Raw genomic sequence first — 19,421 nt, 5'->3', positions numbered from 1 at the left:
AGCCTTTTTTCCGTACTTACAACTCCTGTCAGTCTTGGTGATGGCATTTGTTGATGAAGGTCTTTTTCAGTTTCCCCAACTCAACCAATTTCCATCCTCCCAGTGTGGACTATTGCATAAAATAAGCTGTATAAAAAAGAAAATATATGATTAAAATGGTGTAATCTTTAGTATGCCGTCAAGAATTCCAAAAGCTTTGACTATCTTTCATTAACAAAGTAGCAGTGCCAATCAACTAAAAATATTTAATTAATCAGACAGTTTGCTGTGATTTAGGATTAATTTCATTTTTCCTTCTTAACAATTAAATATTTTTATGTAAAATAAAAAAACATTTTTATGAAGCCTGTGGACGGGCAGAAGCCTGTAAACAAGCAAAAGCCCGTGAACGGGCAGAAGCCTGAGGACGGGTAGCAGAAGCCTGTGAACGGGCAGAAGAAACCTATGGACTAACAGAAACCTTCAGATGGGCAGAAGCCTGTTAAAGGGCAGAAGCCTGCGGACGGGCAGCAGAAGCCTGTGAACGGGCAGAAGAAGCCTATGGACTAACAGAAACCTGCAGATGGGCAGAAGCCTGTTAAAGGGCAGAAGCCTGTAAACGAGCAGAAGCCTGCAGACAGACAGAAATCTGTGAACAAGCAAGCAAAGCCTGTGAATGGGCAGAAGCCCATGAAAGTGGTGGAAGAAGCCTGTAAACGGGCAGAAGAAGCCTGTGGATGGGCAGAATTCTGTAAACACGCAGAAGAAGCCTGTGGGCGGGCAGAAGCCTGTGAAAGTGCAGAAGCCTGCGGATGGGCAGAAACCTGCGGATGGGCGGAGTCATGTGAAAAACTGTTATTCTCTCTCTGAAAATACATCTCTCAAAAGCAGGAACTGTACAACAAAAAAGTTTAATTACTAGAAGTAGCTAAAACAAGAAAATCCTATGGTTCACAAAGTGTTAACAATAAACTTACATCACTGTAGTAAAGCTGAGTATAAAAAAATGTTACCCACTCCCTACCTGAGGTATGGTGAAGAATTGGTGCCAAATTAAAAAAGCAATTACTGCAAATGGAATAAAAACACTTTTTCATCCCTCCATCCAACTGTTATTTTAAAATTGTATGGTGATAAAATGCTAATTTAAAAGGAGGAAGGTTGAGCACATTATGTTGATTTAACGCTAACATTTCAAACTTTGCACAAGTTTGAAATGTTGTTTCAACGTTGAAATAGACATTACTTCAACCATATTTCAACGCTGAAGGTTGGTTGTGTGCCAACTGGGCAAGATGTATATATTATTATTATTATTATTATTATTATTATTATTATTATTATTATTATATAAACATTACATTTGGTAGCTAGTTAGCTAACTAGCTAAAAGTCCAAACACAGCCATTGCTGTTTTACTGACCATTATTACTGGTACCTAACTGGCTAACTAGCTTAATATCTAAACACACCATATGCTGTTTTACTGGCCATTATTATTGGTAGCTAGCTAACTATGCTAGTTCAGTGTACAAACGCATCATATGCTGTTTTACAGGCATTATTATTGGTAGGTTAAATAAATAACCTAGCTGGCTATAAATTATCCAAATCCAAAAACAAATATTTGCTGTTTAACTGGTCATTAATACTGATACAGTTAGCTAACTAGCCTAGTTAGGTGTACAGACACAACAGTTGCTGTTTTAATGACCACTATTATTGCTAGCTAGTTAAGTGTCCAAACTTAAAAAATTACGATTAAACTAAATGCTAGCCCTAGCTAGATAACCAATTATTGACAAATCCATTCTTAGCCAGCGTTAGTTAGATAGTTAACGCTATATAATTTATCCTAGCTAAGCTAATTAAAAATCTTCCTTCTCTGAGTCACTTTATATTCACAGTATCTGCAGTTAGACCACATCTCCACCTCAGTTTAGCCAGCTAACGCTAAAGCTGTGAATTCAATGTTACCTCTCAGGCTGACCCAGAGCTAGAGCTAGATAATATTAACTTTAATGTAAATAATTTTTAATATAAGGGGTTAAGAGGAACTTGTCACTCACGTTTTAAAGCAGATTTTAAACCCTGAATCAACTCCTCATTCCAACTCCACTGGATTCTCCTCAGCCAGGTTTTGGATCTGGAGTCGAGTTTATCAGTCACTCACACTGATCTCAGTATTAAAAATAAACATAATATTTCTCTGAGATATAAGCAAGTACTGCCAAACAGAAATACATATTATAGAAATACAGAAATATATACATGCAGAACATATAAATAATGTGAGTATAAACCACATAAATTAAACCAACCTAGTTAGTTAGCTAGGTGGCTAACGGATTTAGCTAGTTAGTTCAGGCTTTAACATCCTCCAATCAGAGCCGAGTTCACATGGCCCCGCCCATGTCGCGTTCTTATTGGTGCAAAATTCCGTCTGCTGTTTTTTTTTTCATGAAACAATAACATAAAAATTTATTTTACTAACCTTTTTCTGCATATATCCTAAATAACGGTGTGCTGAAGGTTATTATCTGTTTAAAAATATATATATTGTGCTACTTATCCTGTAATTGTTATTTAAAAGAAACATGAATTTGTGACTTGGGTTAGGATAGGCAGAGTTAGTGGAGATGTATTTTATTATTATTATTATTATTATTTTTTTTTTTTTTTTTTTTTTGGGGGGGGGGGGGGGGCAATTTAGATTTTGACTATTTGCAGACTTTTTTGACCATTGTAAGTTTTTTTTTTTTCAATTTGGATACAGTGTGGTACAAGTCAGACAGTCTCCACCTGCAGCAGAACTATAGCAGTTCAATTTTGCACTGGCACTTATCAATATATTCTGATTTAGGGCACACAGCTCTTTAATAAAAGTATATAAAAAGTTTAAGAAAAATATATTTATACTAGGCAAATAGACAAAATCAGTGGATTTTGTGGAATATATTCATAAAAGTGCCAGTGCAAAACAGACATATAAAATATAATCTATAATATTTGCCTGGTATAAAACATGCTGCCAGTGGCTGACAGAAATATGCATTCTGGGACGCATTCATCTCTTGTAGTAAGCTTGATGTTCGCTATAAATTATAATGCATTATAGGAGTTTATAGTGCCCTGATTAGTGCACTACTACTGAGGGAGTAAGGAACCGTTTCAGACTTACCCCCCGTTTCTGAGCTTAGTCGTCTCTCCGCTAGCAGTGCCCCCTCCGGCCGAGAGGGGCGCTGCACTCCCAGTACAGCGGGACTGATAGCGGACGCTGCTGCTGCATCAGCTTGAATGAATGACGTGGATTTTCTCCGGTTGTAAGCTGTGCCTAGCTGCGCGCTGATCAGACCGAGCTCCGGGCTTCATTCTGCGGATCTGCGCCTCTCTGAGCTGGGCCTGGAGTTACACAGCAGCGCTGCGAGGTGAGGACTGTTCGGGGTGTGGAGCTGTGTGAAGGTAAAGGCAGTGAATGAAAGAGTGAAGCTAGGCTAACTTTACTAATGCAGAAAGAGAGAGAGAGCTGTCAAATCCCACAGCTCACTAAATCACTCACTCATTCACTACTTTACTTACACACTACCTCACTAATATACTCACTTATTCACTCACCACCTCACTCACTTACTTACTTATTTACTACCTCGCTGATTCATATACTAACTTCCTACCTTATCCATTCATTCACTCCCTTACCCACTCACTCAATCATAAACTCACTCACTACCTCACTAAATCACATACTCACTTACTACCTTACTCATTAATATACTCTCTACCTCTTCCATTCATTCACTATTTTACTCACTAATATACTCACCACCTCACTCACTTACTACCTCGCTGATTCATATACTCACTTCCTACCTCATCCATTCATTCACTACCTTACCCACTCACTCAACCACTCATATACTCACTCACTACCTCAATCACTTACTCACTTACTACCTTACTCATTAATATATTCACTCTCTACCCTTTCCATTCATTCACGATTTTACTCACTAATATACTCACTTATTCACTCACTACCTTAATTAATCATATACTCACTCACTACCTCACTCATTAATATACTCACTCTCTACCTCTTCCATTCATTCACTATTATACTCACTTATTCACTCACTACCTTAATCAATCATATACTCACTCACTTCCTACCTCATCCTTTCATTCACTACCTTACTCACTCATATACTTACTCAACCACTCATATACTCACTCACTACCTCTTACACCTTACCCACTAACTCAACCAATCATATACTCACTCACTACCTCACCAATTCACTTACTCACTCACTACCTTACTCATTAATATACTCACTCTCTACCTCTTCCATTCATTCATGATTTTACTCACTAATATACTCACTTATTCACTCACTACCTTAATCAATCATATACTCACTCACTTACTACCTCGCTGATTCATATACTCACTTCCTACCACATCCTTTCATATGCTAACTTACTCACTCAACCACTCATATACTCACTCACTACCTCACTAAATCAATTACTAACTCACTACCTCACTCATTCATATATTCAATCACTGCCTCTTCCATTCATTCACTATTTTACTCACTAATATACTCAATTATTCACTCACTCACTTACTTACTACCTGCTGATTCATATACTCACTTCCTACCTCATCCCTTCATTCACTGCCTTACTCACTCATATACTCAATCAACCACTTATATACTCACTCACTACCTCACTAAATTAATTACTAATTCACTACCTCACTAATTCATATACTCAATCACTACCTCTTCCATTCATTCACTATTTTACTCACTAATATACTCAAATAATATACTCAATTATTCACTCACTCAATTACTACACTTACTTACTACCTCGCTGATTCATATACTCACTTCCTACCTCATCCACTACCTTACTCACTCATATACTCACTACCTCACTAAATCACTTACTCACTCACACCTCACTCATTCATATACTCACTCACTACCTCACTCATTCACTACCTTACTCACTTATATACTTACTCACTACCTCACTCACTCATTTACTCATTCACTACCTCACTTACTCATATACTCACTCATACACTCACTAAATTACTTATTCACTCTCTACCTCACTTACTCACACTCAACCACTTACACTTTCACTCACTGACTCAGTATATCACTTATTTTCTCACTTAATCACTTCCTACGTCGTACACTAATACACTCACTACTTCACTCACCTGCACACTCATTCATGTACTCACAAAGCACACTACCTCGCTTGCTCACTAACTCACTCTTTCACTCACACAGTCTTACTCAATCACTACCGCACTCACTCCTTTACTCACTCTCAGCCTGATTTAGTGTTTAGTGCAGTATCTGTGTCTGTGTGTTTCAGCTCTAACTGATCATATTCCCTGTGTTTAACAGAATGAGTAAAGTTAAAGTAGAGAATCTGAGGGAGAAGGTGGAGGGGAATGAGCTGGACCTCAGTCTTTCCAACCTCACAGAGGTTCCAGTCAAGGAGCTGGTAAGTATTCAAATATATTAGTATTTTTAACTATTAAGTTAAAAATACAAATTAATAAATGAATTCTTATTCTCTTCATTTATTTCAGGCTGCAGTTCCTAAAGCTACAGTTTTGGACCTGTCCTGTAATAACCTCACAACTCTCCCTGTAAGCATTTACTATTATTATAATACTGAATCTAACCCCACTCTACTCTGTACATAGAGGTTATAAGTCAAAATAAAGTATGTTACTTACTAAAGTATGTTACTAGATTAACCAAGGATTTAATACATTGTTACACAAATTTATTTTCAAGTTTGCCATGATTTGGATTTAGTGGTATATTATAATAGTAGTATAGTAGTAGTTGTCCTAAATAGTAGGTAGTAATGTGTAGTAGTCCGAAATTGTTACCATATTAATAATCTCTTGTTCCTAGTTGTTCTCATTTCTTTATTTGCACCTATATATAAGTACCAGGAGGGCCTGTTAACTATAGTGTATGTAATGGTATATACAGAGAAGTTACATCGTAAGTTAAGGGGACTTAAAAAAACTACACTCTATTATAAACCATTACCTGCAATTCTTTCATACAGTTTCAAACATCTTTTTATGGTCAAAAGCAGATAGATTATTGTACATTATATTACACAAATCAGTTCTTTTTAAAAAATGAGTTTCAGTAATGGAAGTTTTTTTTTTTTTAACAATGTATAAAGAGTTGTATAAACCAATGTAAAAACCCTTGGAGGACATACATGCTATAAAATAGTAAAATTTAAAAGCAGTTCACCTTGCGTTGACCAAGGTGCTGTACATGAAAGATAAGAACACTATACATAAATGTTAAAACAAATAAAACACACAAGAAAGAAAACATCTAATATTACCAGTACCATTAACAGTATTTCACTATTTGAATGCCAGTTTGTACAAGTAAGTTTTTAGACCTGATTAAAAAACAAAAATTGAAGAGGTTTGGCGAATATTGGGCTGCAGAGTTTACCATAGTCTCATAAGACTGGTTACTTCCAATGCTTAAAGAATTACAGGAGTCAATAATACACATTTTTCATTGCTAGTAACATTTGAAAGGAGTAGAATTAATAATATTAATAACAGTCTGTGTCTGTATCTATGCAGCCTGAATTCTGCACCCTGACGCACCTGGTGAAAGTTGACCTGAGCAAGAATCAGCTAGTCAGCCTTCCTGAGGAAATAGGTCGACTCAGCAACCTTCAGCATCTGGATCTCTACAACAACAAGCTGGTCAGACTGCCTCTCAGTTTCTCACAGCTGAAGGTGAGTTCAGGAGCTCTTTTTAACCTGTGTAGCTTCAGATTTACGAAACGTATCACCCTGATCTCTGTGTGACTTCCTCTTCTGAGTTTGTGGATATAATCTGGTGTTTGTTGGTAGAGTCTGAAATGGCTGGATCTGAAGGACAACCCATTGGAACAGTCCCTCGCCAAAGCTGCAGGAGACTGTCTGGATGAGAAGCAGTGCAGGCAGTGCTCTACGAAGGTAAGACGGGTCATATATGCAGTATTTCTGCACTGAAAAGAGTCAAATTTTATATTTTGTGCATTAAAATGTATTATATATTAGAGGTGGGCAATATGACCCTAAAATAATATTACGTTATTTGATGATATGACAAAACACTGAATTAAAAATATATATATATATTTCAAGAGTACACTACTGCAACAAAACAAAAATAAAATGTTATTATTGCATACAATATGATATGATATGGCACACGCCTAACTGAGACATTAAAAAATACAAGAATTTTATCAGATTTGTAACAGAAGTCAATGACACAGAATGTCATGATACTAATAATAATGCACTCCAAATATCTCCATATATCCAGGATTAAAGTAAAAAAAATGATACTCTAGCAGTTATATAATGGGAAATGAGGACAGTGTGAATTTTTCCTTTGCTAAAAACAGCAAAAAAGTAGTACCCTGATGTGATAATTAGTGGTGGGGTATAATAATATTTCAGGGTATAATATTGTTCACGATATTAGAAAAATGTTTGCGATATTATTGCGTACGATACAATACAGCACACCCCTATTATGTATTAATATTTGTTTATTGTCATGTGTAATATAGTATATTTATTTATTTTTTTTTTTTGAGTTGGTTCAGACTGGAGTTAGTGAAAAGTTGCCAAAAAAAAAAGTTTTTTTTTTCGGACTGAAGTTGGATGTAAAATTGAGACAAAAAAAAATAGTATTAGCCAATCATACACTACACAACTACAGCCAACTAGCAGACTCACCACAATTGGGTTAAAATTTGGATAAAATCGTGCAGTTTATCTCCAGCTTTAGAGGTATTAAATCTATTTATAAACTTCCTTTTGTTCCAGGTTCTCCAGCACATGAGGTTTCTGCAAGAGGAAGCAGATAAAGAGCGAGAGCGCCGGCTGCTGAAAGAGAGGGGTAAGTTTGAGTTCTGCCGTTGGAATGGAAAACCGCAGCGTTTATTCCGCCAAAAATGTAATCGATCAAATTTCACGTATCTATTGCTCTCCTCTTGTTTTCGGTAGAACAGGAAAAGAAGAGAGAAGCCAAGCAGAAGGAGAAGGAAGCCAGAGAAAGAGAAGCACAGAAAAAGAAGAAGGCTGAAGAGAAGGAGAGGAAGAGGAAGGAATACCAGGCACAGATGGCTGCACTGGCTGCACAGGAACAACAGAAGAAGAAGAAGGAGGAGAAGAAAAAGAAAGCCAATCAAAATCAAGGTGTGTGGTTAATCTCAATAACTCAGCACATTAAAATATTCACATTTAAAAGAATCAAAACTGCCCTGAGACAATATAATAAGTGGTGTCAATCGATTAAAAAATTAATACAATTAATCAGAACCATATTCTGTGATTAATCTCACTTGTTTTTATAGTGTATATCGTCGCTGTCCAATGAAAAACACTTATCTCCATTTATGCCGATTTTTAGTTTACTACATGATTTGAACAGACAAACTGTCCCTTACACTGTGCCAAAATGTCTAGATTTTAGATTCCAGATTTAACAAAACTGTTCAAAATTACCTGAAATTAACTCTTACTACATTGACTTCCATTGAAAGTTTACAATTTTTTTCTCTCTGTTGTTTGTTGTCTGCTGTTTTGGAGCTAAGTGATTTTCATTGGACAGGGACGATATTCAAATATAAATAAGCAAGCAGTGAACGCTGCACATACCGCGTTCTTAGTGTGTAAACAGCATGGAGCAGCAGCAGAGACAGCTATTGTTCATAGCAGTATATTATCTGGCTAATGTATCAGATTAAACTTCTCCTTATCAGCAGTTTAGCTCAATTAAAAATACATATATTTGATAGCTGGGTCGGATCAAGACCTGATCTCATGTTCTCACCACAAGCAAACCGCTCCAGAAAAATATCTGTGCATTGGGCGGGGGCAGATTACGACAAAGTTGGGTTCAAAATCACACTACACTATTTTTTAACTGTCTCCCTCTCAAAAATACAGGGAAATAGCAGTTTTTAAAAAAAAATGAACAAAATATTTTTTTATGAATAATTCAATTTTTTTTTTTTTAATTGAGTATAATTCAAATGTGCTAATCTAATGCAGATTCTTTTATTTACATTTAAATACTCATTATTATACAACAGTTAGTTCAGACCCTGCAATGTGATTGGCTAAGAGGCGCTGTATGAGTGCCATTATCAGCCGGTAATGCACTGTAACCGAAGCTCTCTATGTATTACTCCGCCACATACAAGTAACCTAGCAACGAAGCAGCGCTTACAAGCCAAACCGCGCAGCTACAAACAGAGCAGCAGTTTATAACCAAACAGATCGTATTTTCTCCTCCTCTTTAACTCAAAATCTTTTAATTAACAGCAATAATGGAACTGTGGTATAATCTAAATAATACACTCGAGGTTCGTGCTATAACATGTAATATTGGCACTGTTGTGCTGATCTTTGCTTAATTAAAAGCTTAGTCTTAGTGTAGAAGGAAAAAGTGTGATTAAGATTTATACGATTCATTTGATTTTTAATTGATGGAAACCACTATAAAATACACAATTTTATATGTAGGCAGAAGCAGCAGTTGCAGAACTGTGCAGTTTAATTATATTAAATTTTTTACTTTTCATACTCTTACCTTGTTTTACTGATACTGTTCCAATCAATACAATATAAAGTGTGCAACACACATAAATGGGTACCACTTTAAAATAAGACTACCTTTATAAAGGTTTATAAATTAAATTAATAATAATAATTATTATTTTTTAAGTTGTAAATGCCTTAAAACCATTAAAAAGCTGTTACAAGGCATCAACTAAAAAGTCAACAGTGATCCACTGTTTGCTTAGTCATTTTATTTTTATAGTAAATAGTTATACATACTAATTATATTAATATGGCAGGTCAATGCTGAATGACGGACAACACAAAGTAGGTACAGTATCTGGAAATATCTGAGCTTTAAGGGTATAAATGATAAATGAGTGTGGAATCACTATTTTGCACATTTTCAGCTCAATTTTAAAATCGATAACCATAATTAATAACCATTAATACACTCCTTTATAAACCATTCATAAACCCGTTATATAAGTAGTCTTATTTTAAAGTGGTACCCATAAATGCATATAATAAAGCAACACACTTCTGTTTTTTATCTTCCTGCAGATAAAGAAAAAAAGAAGGCCTCAGCCAGTGTTCCTCCCTCAAAGTGTTCCCTGTGCTCCCGGCTCTTCTCCTGGTTCCTCCGGCTGCTGCTCCTGCTCATCGTCGGAGCTGCGGCAGTAATAGCGGTTTGTCAGGCGACCGATTTGAGGAAAGAAGCTTTCTGTGCGCCCGTTAATCTGTACGTACATGAAGCGCTGAGCTGGGCTCAGGACCTGGAGGTAGTGCAGCAGGTCATTCAGAAAATCTCTGACCTCCAAGCATGAGAACTGGGTCGGTCAGAGCGAGGCTCCTGCCTCTGTCCTGCCCAGGGTTCAGCCTGGATAACGAGGGGCCAAGGCAGGAACCTTCTGGTGGATATTCCTACGGAATATTGATGTTCCCGTGTTTCTGTCTATCTCTCTTTTTGTAAATCTTGGCATGGTTAGCCTGTACAGGCTAATATAGATCGAGTCCTGCTCTTCTGTCTAATGAGTCAAATTGCCAAAACAACAGAACCGGGGAAGTAGACTTCAGGTCTAAGTGGCTGCGTCGCTACTGAACAATGAAATTTGTCTTTGCTGCCTTGAAATGTGACCTTTGGCGCCTTATATTATACCGTGCATAAAAGTCCTATAATAAAACAAAACCAGTCGCTTAATTTGAAGCATGCCTCTCTATTTATAGTTGTTTAGAAGAAATGAAAGAATGAATGAATCAATCAATCAAGGCATCAGCAATCCTTGATCAGGCCTGAACGGATGGCATTAAAACGTACACGCAGTGTGTGTGTGTGTGTGTGTGTGTGTGTACAGGCTGTGCCATCTCCCGATCCATCTCACCACGGAGAACAAACGCAACGCACCAGCTTAACTCGCTGCAAATTAAAACGTACCTTGCTAAGTCTCGAGCTCCTTTTCATGTGTTTAATTTGACAACATTTGTGCTGTAATCTAGAACTCCAGAGCGTCAGGAAGCCCGGCTAACCAGGAAGCGTCTTCCACGGAACCGTATAACCAAATGGATGTAATTTGTATACATTTGTACATTTTTTAAAAATGGATTTTAAATGTTGTTCTGAAAACTGTATTTTCATTCAGGGAGGTTAACAGCATGAATAAATGTCACCATGTTGAACAATGTGACGGTTTCTCAGTGCTTTCATGTTATTTAATAAGTTTTGGCAGAATTTCTCTTAGAATTGGAATTGTCGAAAAAAAATCAACATTTGAAATAAGTAAATAATGTTTTAATATTTAAATATTTTGTCCCCCAGAGTAGACTAAAGCCCTATCCGGACGGGATTAGTTTGTCAGGGGGACGTCTGTAAAAAATATTTCAAACTTTCTTACTTTCTTACTGATAAAACTCTTGCATCCGGACTGCAATAAAAAAAAAACAGGAGGACCAGTGAGTTTTTAGGCTTTCTCGGTGACATGAGAGAGTTCAGTAGCTCCTCCATTTCCGCTCACTGTTTTTTTTTTTTACGTGAATCTTCGTGGAAACGCACACCCAAAGTGTAGGGTTTAAGGGATTAAGTCTAATCTAGTTAGAATAGGTCTATAAGCTATATAAAACATGTTAATGAAGTTTTAGTTGCACAAAATCACTCACACACATCACATTAAGAGAACTCACAGTCTCTATTCTTTCCTATTTAAGTCCCTTTCAGAATGAGCCGTTTAAGGGGTCTGACATTTTTATGCGAATATGCTGTTGCTAAGCACACTATTAGCTTGTGCTAAATGGCAAAACACAATCAAACCAGTTCAAGCTTAACTGCACAGAAGCACAAAAACTCATTATTTGAAAGTAGTACTTACATCTCCCTCATCTGTTGACCTGCCACAGACAATAGGTGCAGATCCCTCTCTCAGAAGAAGTCTGCTGGATAGTCCTGCTGTGTACTGTCTGAGATTCTCAACCAAAATAACTAAAATGGTGGATCTTCAGCTGTTCAAGTAGGTGGGGCTCTGGTGGGGGTTGATGGGAAAGGGGTGGTACCAGGGTGGTTCTTTGCAGGTTTCCTTATTTTAACATAAGAACAAGGGAGCCATCCAAACAGCTCATTATTTTTGGCACTAAAACGTTTAAAGTAATTGTTTTGTTCTTGGAGTGTTTATTATAGGAGCAGTCTAGACCCAAATGGAAATACAAAACCACGCAAAAACTGTGTTTAAAAACTGTTTAATTAAAATGTTCCCTTTTAACATTTAAAAAGTTAATTCTAAATTAATGTTTAAACAAATAATTGTTTTAGTGATTTATTTAAATATTATAACATAATATTAACATCTCTTTTTCTGGTTAATAGATTACACTTTAAGTTTCAGTAGTTTAAGGTTTCATTTGTAATAATAATAGATAAGTATAATAATTTATATACACACACATTAATATAATCAGACAGACCTTTTTTCAGCATACAGCCTTTCATTTAAAAAGAGCTAAAAGAGGTTAGAACTGAGTACTTAATCAATAATTAACTACTTGATTTAGTATTTATTATATTTGAATTTAATGTAATCTAATCTAAAGCCTAAATACAGACTGCTGTAAGAACTCTGTGTGGTAAAGAAATACAAATTCTTGCTTTTTCAATGGTTTCTGATTAAACAATAATACTAGTACTCAAAAAATGTAAACATTATCGAAACGTTACTTTATTTCAGTAATTCAGTTTAAAATGTGAAACTCATATTGTATAGATGTATTACACACAGAGTGATCTATTTTAAGCATTTAAAGCAGTGTGGGCAGTGTGCCAAGTTCTACTGGAAAATGAAATCTGCATCTCTATAAAAGTTGTCAGCAGAGGGAAGAATGAGTGCTGTAAGGTCTCTGTAAGGTCTTATGTAATATTCAAATGTTCTTTATTTTGGGTTTTATTGGCTGTTATTACTGAATTACTGAAATAAAGTAACTTTTTTTTTAGATGCACTAGTGTAATTAATGTACAAATTAGTGATTATCAGTAGCTTAGAAAGTAAGAAAAGTAAAATGACCAGTTGCGAAACAAATTAGACATGGAAATAACCTTTTTTAATTAATAAAACAAAACTTATACAACAACAACAGGTTTTCTTGTATGAAGTGACGCCATTAATCCAAACATTCAAATATCACAAAAATTAAAATACCACTAAAAATCAGTCTGATGGAAAGCATTGAAACACATTTACATTTTACTGGTTGTAATTTGCACAGAAAGCTGATGGAAACATAACTGACGGAACATTTCTCCATTTCCTCCAGCCGCTGTCTGTCTGGCTCTGTGGAATAGATCTGCAGATAAGATACGATGCTCTGTTTCCGTTAAATCTCTGATTAAAGCTCAGAGGATCTCTCCTCAGCAGTGATAAGCCTGCATGGGTAGAGAAGGTTGCCCCCCGTGCCTGCAGTCCTTCAGTTTCTGATACTCTCTCTCCTGCATAAAGTCCACAGTGACCAGCAGGTGCTCCTGTAGTGCCTGGTTCACCGTCACGCCCAGAGTGACTTCCCGAAACACCTCGCTGACGGAAAGCTGAGGAAAGTGAGGACAGGAGAAAGTTCTCAGCATGATCCCTAATTATTTATGGTTAAAATGAATATTCCTTTTCAGAATTGAAGCAATATTACATTTATTTTGTACCTCGTAAAAGTGGAACTTCTTGAACATAGCTATGCTGACTTTGTTGTCCAGGCCGATCTTTACTTCGAATTTTCTGATTCCGAGTTTGTTGATCCCTGTAGAGGTTCATCACAGTACACACGCATTACAGACACGTCCAATTTCACTGAAGTGACGATGCAGCCATTATTAAAAAGGTCTAATTCACAAAAATGTTTGATCTCTATCTTACCATAGCACATCATCATGCCCGTCACTTCTTTGCCAAGTCCTTTACCTCTGTAATCTGTCTCTATGAGGGTAGAAAAAAAAAATTCTGCTCTAATTGGGGTGTAACAAAGTTCCGAAGATTCTGAATTTGATTTAACTAATTTAAAGTGGCAGCCTGTATTATTTTGTTGCTAAACTGAAAGCAGAAGCATTTCTGAGTGGAGAAGAATATGGATAAAATATTGTGTTTAATGGTACCCTAGTGCTGAAACGAGCATCCCTGCTAAGCCTAATAATATATTCATTCTAAAAACTGGGGTGTCGGGTCGCAGAAGTTCTTCTGGTCACGTCACAGGTTTTTATGTACTACATCGCACGTACAGCCTCTAAAATAGGATCCGGCTCAGTTTTACTGAACGCAAGCGGCTGGTGGGGCATTGGGGACTTCAGAAGGGGAAAATCAGAGCGCAGTAGCTCATTTATCAAAAGTAAAATCAAATAAACGAAGGAGTGAAGTTTCTGACTGAGCTCTCTCTCTCTCTCTGACTGAACATAACCTGAAAACAGATTCATCTGCTCTGAAAGGAGACCGCATCACACCTGCACAGTTTGAAATGATTCAGCAGATACAGCAGTGATTAGCATGGTGGTGGTGTATGAGGTGTTAGTGAGTGTTGAGCTGGTGGTACAGTGAGTGGATCAGATACAGCAGTGATTAGCATGGTGGTGGTGTATGAGGTGTTAGTGTGTGTTGAGCTGGTGGTACAGTGAGTGGATCAGATACAGCAGTGATTAGCATGGTGGTGGTGTATGAGGTGTTAGTGTGTGTTGAGCTGGTGGTACAGTGAGTGGATCAGATACAGCAGTGATTAGCAGTGATTAGCATGGTGGTGGTGTATGAGGTGTTAGTAAGTGTTGAGCTGGGGGTACAGTGAGTGGATCAGATACAGCAGTGATTAGCAGTGATTAGCATGGTGGTGGTGTATGAGGTGTTAGTGTGTGTTGAGCTGGTGGTACAGTGAGTGAATCAGATACAGCAGTGCTGCTGGAGTTTTTAAACACCTTATAGAAGAACAGGGTGAAAGGAGGATAATAATAAATTATGCTGAGAAACCGATACAGGATTACAGTCTGTTCCTACATGGTAAGTGCATTTGAAAATAAAGTGGAAAATGAGTGTAGATATTCCTAGTGTTTTTTTTTTCCAGATTAAAATAGCTCTGGCTTGAAATAAGGCTACAACATAGCAAGAAATACCTGCAATCATGATCTCCAGCTCCGCCAGGGATGGGTCGCTGGGGTCCGTCAGGAAGATGTTGACGTCCCCCACCATGCACTCCTCCTCTGGAAAGCAGGGATTTGCCCATCGCTGCTTGTCCAGGATAATGAATGTGCACTCTGCCAAACAAATATTCAAATGAAGGATATGATGGGTACATGAGCATGATGTGTGTGGTGTACACTATGATATATTTAATTGTATTTCATTTCATTTATGTGATTTAGCTGACATTTTATCCAGAGTGACTTACAGGGATGTTTCTATTACAGAGTTGGGCCAATGTCACATGATGTGATCGCTCACCAGCAGGTAGTGGTGTTATCCACTGTGCCTTACCAACCACCATATGATCTCATTTCCCACCTTGGCCCTACAACTTAGCCCTACCTCTCTGTTTTCCAAGTGCACGCCTAGGGGTAGGAGTGTCCTGATTCTTGTTAGGAGGGGTAGTTTGATGAGTACTTTCAATGTTTTATGGCTATTTTCTTTATAACAAGCATAACAAATTGCTATAAGTTTGTCTCAGTATCTACCAAGCTAGCTAACTTTCCTGTTCCACCTTAAATGGTGCAACAGATGGCAGAGGCTGCAGCTCATTAGATGTAACAGAAAAAGTCAAGAAAAGTAAAAGCTAATAAAAGCTCATTTTATCTCCCCATTACAGAGGTATTAAGGAATGGACAAAAATAATTAATTAATAATTAATTTTTTGGGAAAACACTGCACTGACTTTGGACTGACTGTGAAAACTTCACACTAGACCTCAAGCAGTTTGGACTGTGTTTCTCTCCACTCTTCCTCCAGACTCTGCTCCCTTGATTTACAAATTAAATGCTTTAAAATTTACTGATGATCAGTGATGGTTTGGAGAGACAGGTCATCTGCTGGTGTTGATCCACTGTGTTTTATTATCAAGTCTAAATTCAGTGCAGTTTTGTTTTCCCACAAAATCTTACAGCACTTCATGCTTCCCTCTGCTACTGACAACTTTAATGGAGATGCGGATTTCATTTTCCAGCAAGACTTGGCACACTGCCAAAAATACTAATTGGTCTTATATGATATTCAAATTTTCTGAGACGCTGATTTTTGGATTTTTAAAAGGCTGTAAGCCATAATTTACTGAGCGTTTTTCTTCGTGGTTAAACTTGTGTCCACAAAATTTCCTCCTTAAGTAAGATGTCTAGATATTTTTGAACAAATAATTAAATGTGAATATTACACTGAAAACTCACTGTCATTATCTTCTCTCCAGCTCCTCTGCATGTCATACTCCTCCTCCAGGGTCAGAGGCTCTGAAGCTGTGAGCTTCTGAAGATCAGGAGAGGCCATCCACTGGTGATATCTGAAAAAGAAAAGTGTAGATTAATAGTGATTAAACTCAGTGTTAATATATTTAACCTACAGAGATGTTCAGTTACCTGGGAACATGCTCAGGGTTGTAGGGAACCAGAACAACATTCTTCCCTTCTAGTAAAGTATTTTCATTTATTCTCATAGTTCAGAGCCTGCACGAGAAGAAGCTCTCCTTTAAAACAGGGGAAACAGTTTAAAACCGATGTTTTTATATTAAAAATCAGATTTATCTGTGAAACAGGACGCAGGGCTGTTAGCCTACCTGCTGCCAACAGTGAAAAACAGCCCGAGTACCAGTCTATTATTTATTATTCCAGCTGAATATGACCCGTATCATACTGTTAAACACTCCGCACGTGCTGTTGCTGCTGTAAATTAGGTGTAAACAGGGTATAAACAGTGTTAATGGAGCTGTATTGATTAGCTATAGCGCTCTATAACGAAAACACAACCTCCTATCCAGGCTACAGACCCCGGACCCTACACCGTCATCAGTCTGCGCGCTGTACAGGCGCTGGGGCGCGTTCCAATCCCCAACTACCCACTTACACTTCAAAGTGCGCACTAAAAATGGCGACTCATTATTATTATTTTATATTTTTAAACTTAAATATTGTCCCAGAATGTTCATTAATTTAGCAGATTTTTATATGATATATATTTAATTGAATATATAACTATTTCACTCATTATCAGACATCCTATCAGACATCCAAGTTGCAAAAATTAATTAATAATATAAATATATTTTATTTCACTGCTCAGATTTCACTGTGTTTGTCTGTTACATGATTGATATATATTTAACTGAAATTGTTGATCCCAAAAAACAATGACTTATAAAAGAAAATGATCAGGGGTGCTTTTTACAAACTTTTTCATACCACAATAATTAGATTAAACATTGGATTAAATGTTCTTCTGTGTTTTATGTGATTTCAAAGTCAAAGTCAAAGTCAAAGTCAAAGTGGTTTTTATTGTCATTTCAGCTATATACAGAGTACACAGTGAAACAAAACAACGTTCCTCCAGGGACCATGGTGCACATAAACACAGTGTAGACAGAACAATAGTGCAACAGTACAAAAGTGCAGACAGACAATACAACACAATACAGACAAAGAATAATAAATAACAAGACAGTGTGCAAATTATGCAGTGTGCAAAAAGTGTGCAAAAAAACCCAGTGAGGAAGTAATTACCTCTATTACACAGTGTGCAATAGAGTCCAGTGAGGTAGTAGGGTTTTTAGTGCTTTCCATTTTCTGGGGTAAGTGGGGTAAGAGTGTGTGTGCATGTACAGAAAAACCATCAGTTCAGTCTCTGCAGTTGAGGAGTCTGATGGCTTGGGGGTAGAAGCTGTTGCAGAATCTGGTCGTGCTGGACCGGATGCTGCGGTACCTTCTTCCCGAAGGCAGGAGGGAGAACAGTTTGTGTGAGGGATGGGTGGGGTCATTCACAATGCTGGTTGCTTTGCGGATGCTGCGGGTGGTGTAAATGTCCGTGATGGAGGGGAGAGAGACGCCGATGATCCTCTCAGCTGTCCTCACAATATGCTGGAGGGTCTTGCGGTCAGAGACGGTGCAGGTGCCAAACCAGGCAGTGATGCAGCTGCTCAGGATGCTCTCAATGGTCCCTCTATAGAAGAGTGTGAGGATGGGTGGAGGGAGACGGGCCTTTCTCAGCTTTAGAGACGCTGCTGGGCTTTCTTGGCTGTAGAGCTGGTGTTCAGGGTCCAGGTGAGGTTATCTGCTAAGTGGACACCAAGGAACTTGGTGCTCTTAACAATCTCCACAGAGGACCCGTCGATGTTGAGTGGAGAGTGGGTGTGTTGTGCTGTCCTGAAGTCAACAACCATTTCCTTTGTCTTGTCCACATTCAGGTGAAGGTTGTTGACTGTACACCAGTCTGTCAGCCGCTGCACCTCCTCTCTGTATGCTGACTCGTCGCCTTTGGTGATGAGACCCAGTACGGTTGTATAATCGGCGAACTTGATAAAGCTGTTAGAACTGTGTTTTGCAGCACAGTCATGAGTCAGCAGGGTGAACAGCAGAGGACTCAAGACACTGCCCTGGGGGGCCCCAGTGTTCAGTGTGATGGTGCTGGAGGTGCTGCCCTTGAACCGGACTGACTGGGGTCTCCCCGTCAGAAAGTCCAGGATCCAGTTGCAGAGGGGGGTGTTGAGGCCGAGCGAGCTTAGCTTCCTGATGAGGTTCTGTGGGATGATGGTGTTGAATGCTGAACTAAAGTCTATGAACAGCATTCTGACGTAAGTGTCCTTCTTCTCCAGGTGGGTGAGGGAGAGATGAAGGGTGGTGGTGATGGCATCGTCCGTGGAGCGATTGGGACGATACGCAAACTGCAGGGGGTCCAGTGAAGAGGGCAGTCGTGTCTTGATGTTCCTCATGACTAGCCTCTCGAAGCACTTCATGATGATGGGTGTAAGTGCAACGGGACGGTAGTCATTGAGGCAGGACACTGTGGACTTCTTCGGCACGGGAACGATGGTGGTGGACTTGAGGCACGTTGGGACAGTGGCGCTGCACAGGGAGATGTTGAAGATGTCTGTGAGAACATCTGTCAGCTGGTCTGCGCACTCCCTGAGCACTCTGCCGGGGATGTTGTCTGGTCCTGCAGCTTTCCGTGGGTTGACTCTGCGCAGAGTGTTCCTCACATCCACTGCAGTCAGGCACAACACCTGCTCGTCCGGCTTGGGCATGGTCTTTCTCGCCATCGTGTTGTTTTGTGCCTCAAACCGTGCATAAAAGTTGTTCAGGGCATCAGGGAGGGAGGCA

At 38.4% G+C, this 19,421-nt stretch overlaps 2 protein-coding genes across 3 annotated transcripts; one reads left to right on the top strand and one right to left on the bottom strand.

Moving 5' to 3' along the window:
* Nucleotides 1-3,249: 3,249 nt before the first annotated feature.
* lrrc59 (leucine rich repeat containing 59) lies at nt 3,250-11,310 on the top strand. The gene is made up of 8 exons (XM_007259718.4): nt 3,250-3,407; nt 5,415-5,514; nt 5,603-5,662; nt 6,644-6,802; nt 6,920-7,024; nt 7,889-7,961; nt 8,069-8,260; nt 10,193-11,310. Exons 2-8 carry the CDS (start codon nt 5,416-5,418, stop codon nt 10,453-10,455), a joined length of 951 nt encoding a protein of 316 aa, XP_007259780.2. The 5' UTR covers nt 3,250-3,407; nt 5,415; the 3' UTR covers nt 10,456-11,310.
* Nucleotides 11,311-13,188: 1,878 nt separating this feature from the next.
* On the bottom strand, nt 13,189-17,123 carry nat9 (N-acetyltransferase 9 (GCN5-related, putative)). 2 transcript variants are annotated; one of them, XM_007259719.4, is made up of 7 exons: nt 16,889-17,123; nt 16,692-16,798; nt 16,506-16,615; nt 15,246-15,386; nt 14,011-14,070; nt 13,800-13,894; nt 13,189-13,691 (listed from the first exon to the last, which is right to left on the bottom strand). In XM_007259719.4, exons 2-7 carry the CDS (start codon nt 16,766-16,768, stop codon nt 13,518-13,520), a joined length of 657 nt encoding a protein of 218 aa, XP_007259781.2. In that variant the 5' UTR covers nt 16,769-16,798; nt 16,889-17,123; the 3' UTR covers nt 13,189-13,517. The 2 variants fall into 2 exon arrangements, with proteins under 2 accessions (XP_007259781.2, XP_007259782.2); XM_007259720.4 differs by having other exon boundaries at nt 16,692-16,778.
* Between the last annotated feature and the right edge of the window lie 2,298 nt (nt 17,124-19,421).

Source organism: Astyanax mexicanus, chromosome 15 (genome assembly GCF_023375975.1).
Source record: "Astyanax mexicanus isolate ESR-SI-001 chromosome 15, AstMex3_surface, whole genome shotgun sequence".
In the NCBI taxonomy this organism is placed as follows: domain Eukaryota; kingdom Metazoa; phylum Chordata; class Actinopteri; order Characiformes; family Acestrorhamphidae; genus Astyanax; species Astyanax mexicanus.
The sequence above is the reverse complement of the archived record's forward strand: the minus strand, read 5'-3'. Positions and strand labels throughout refer to the sequence as shown.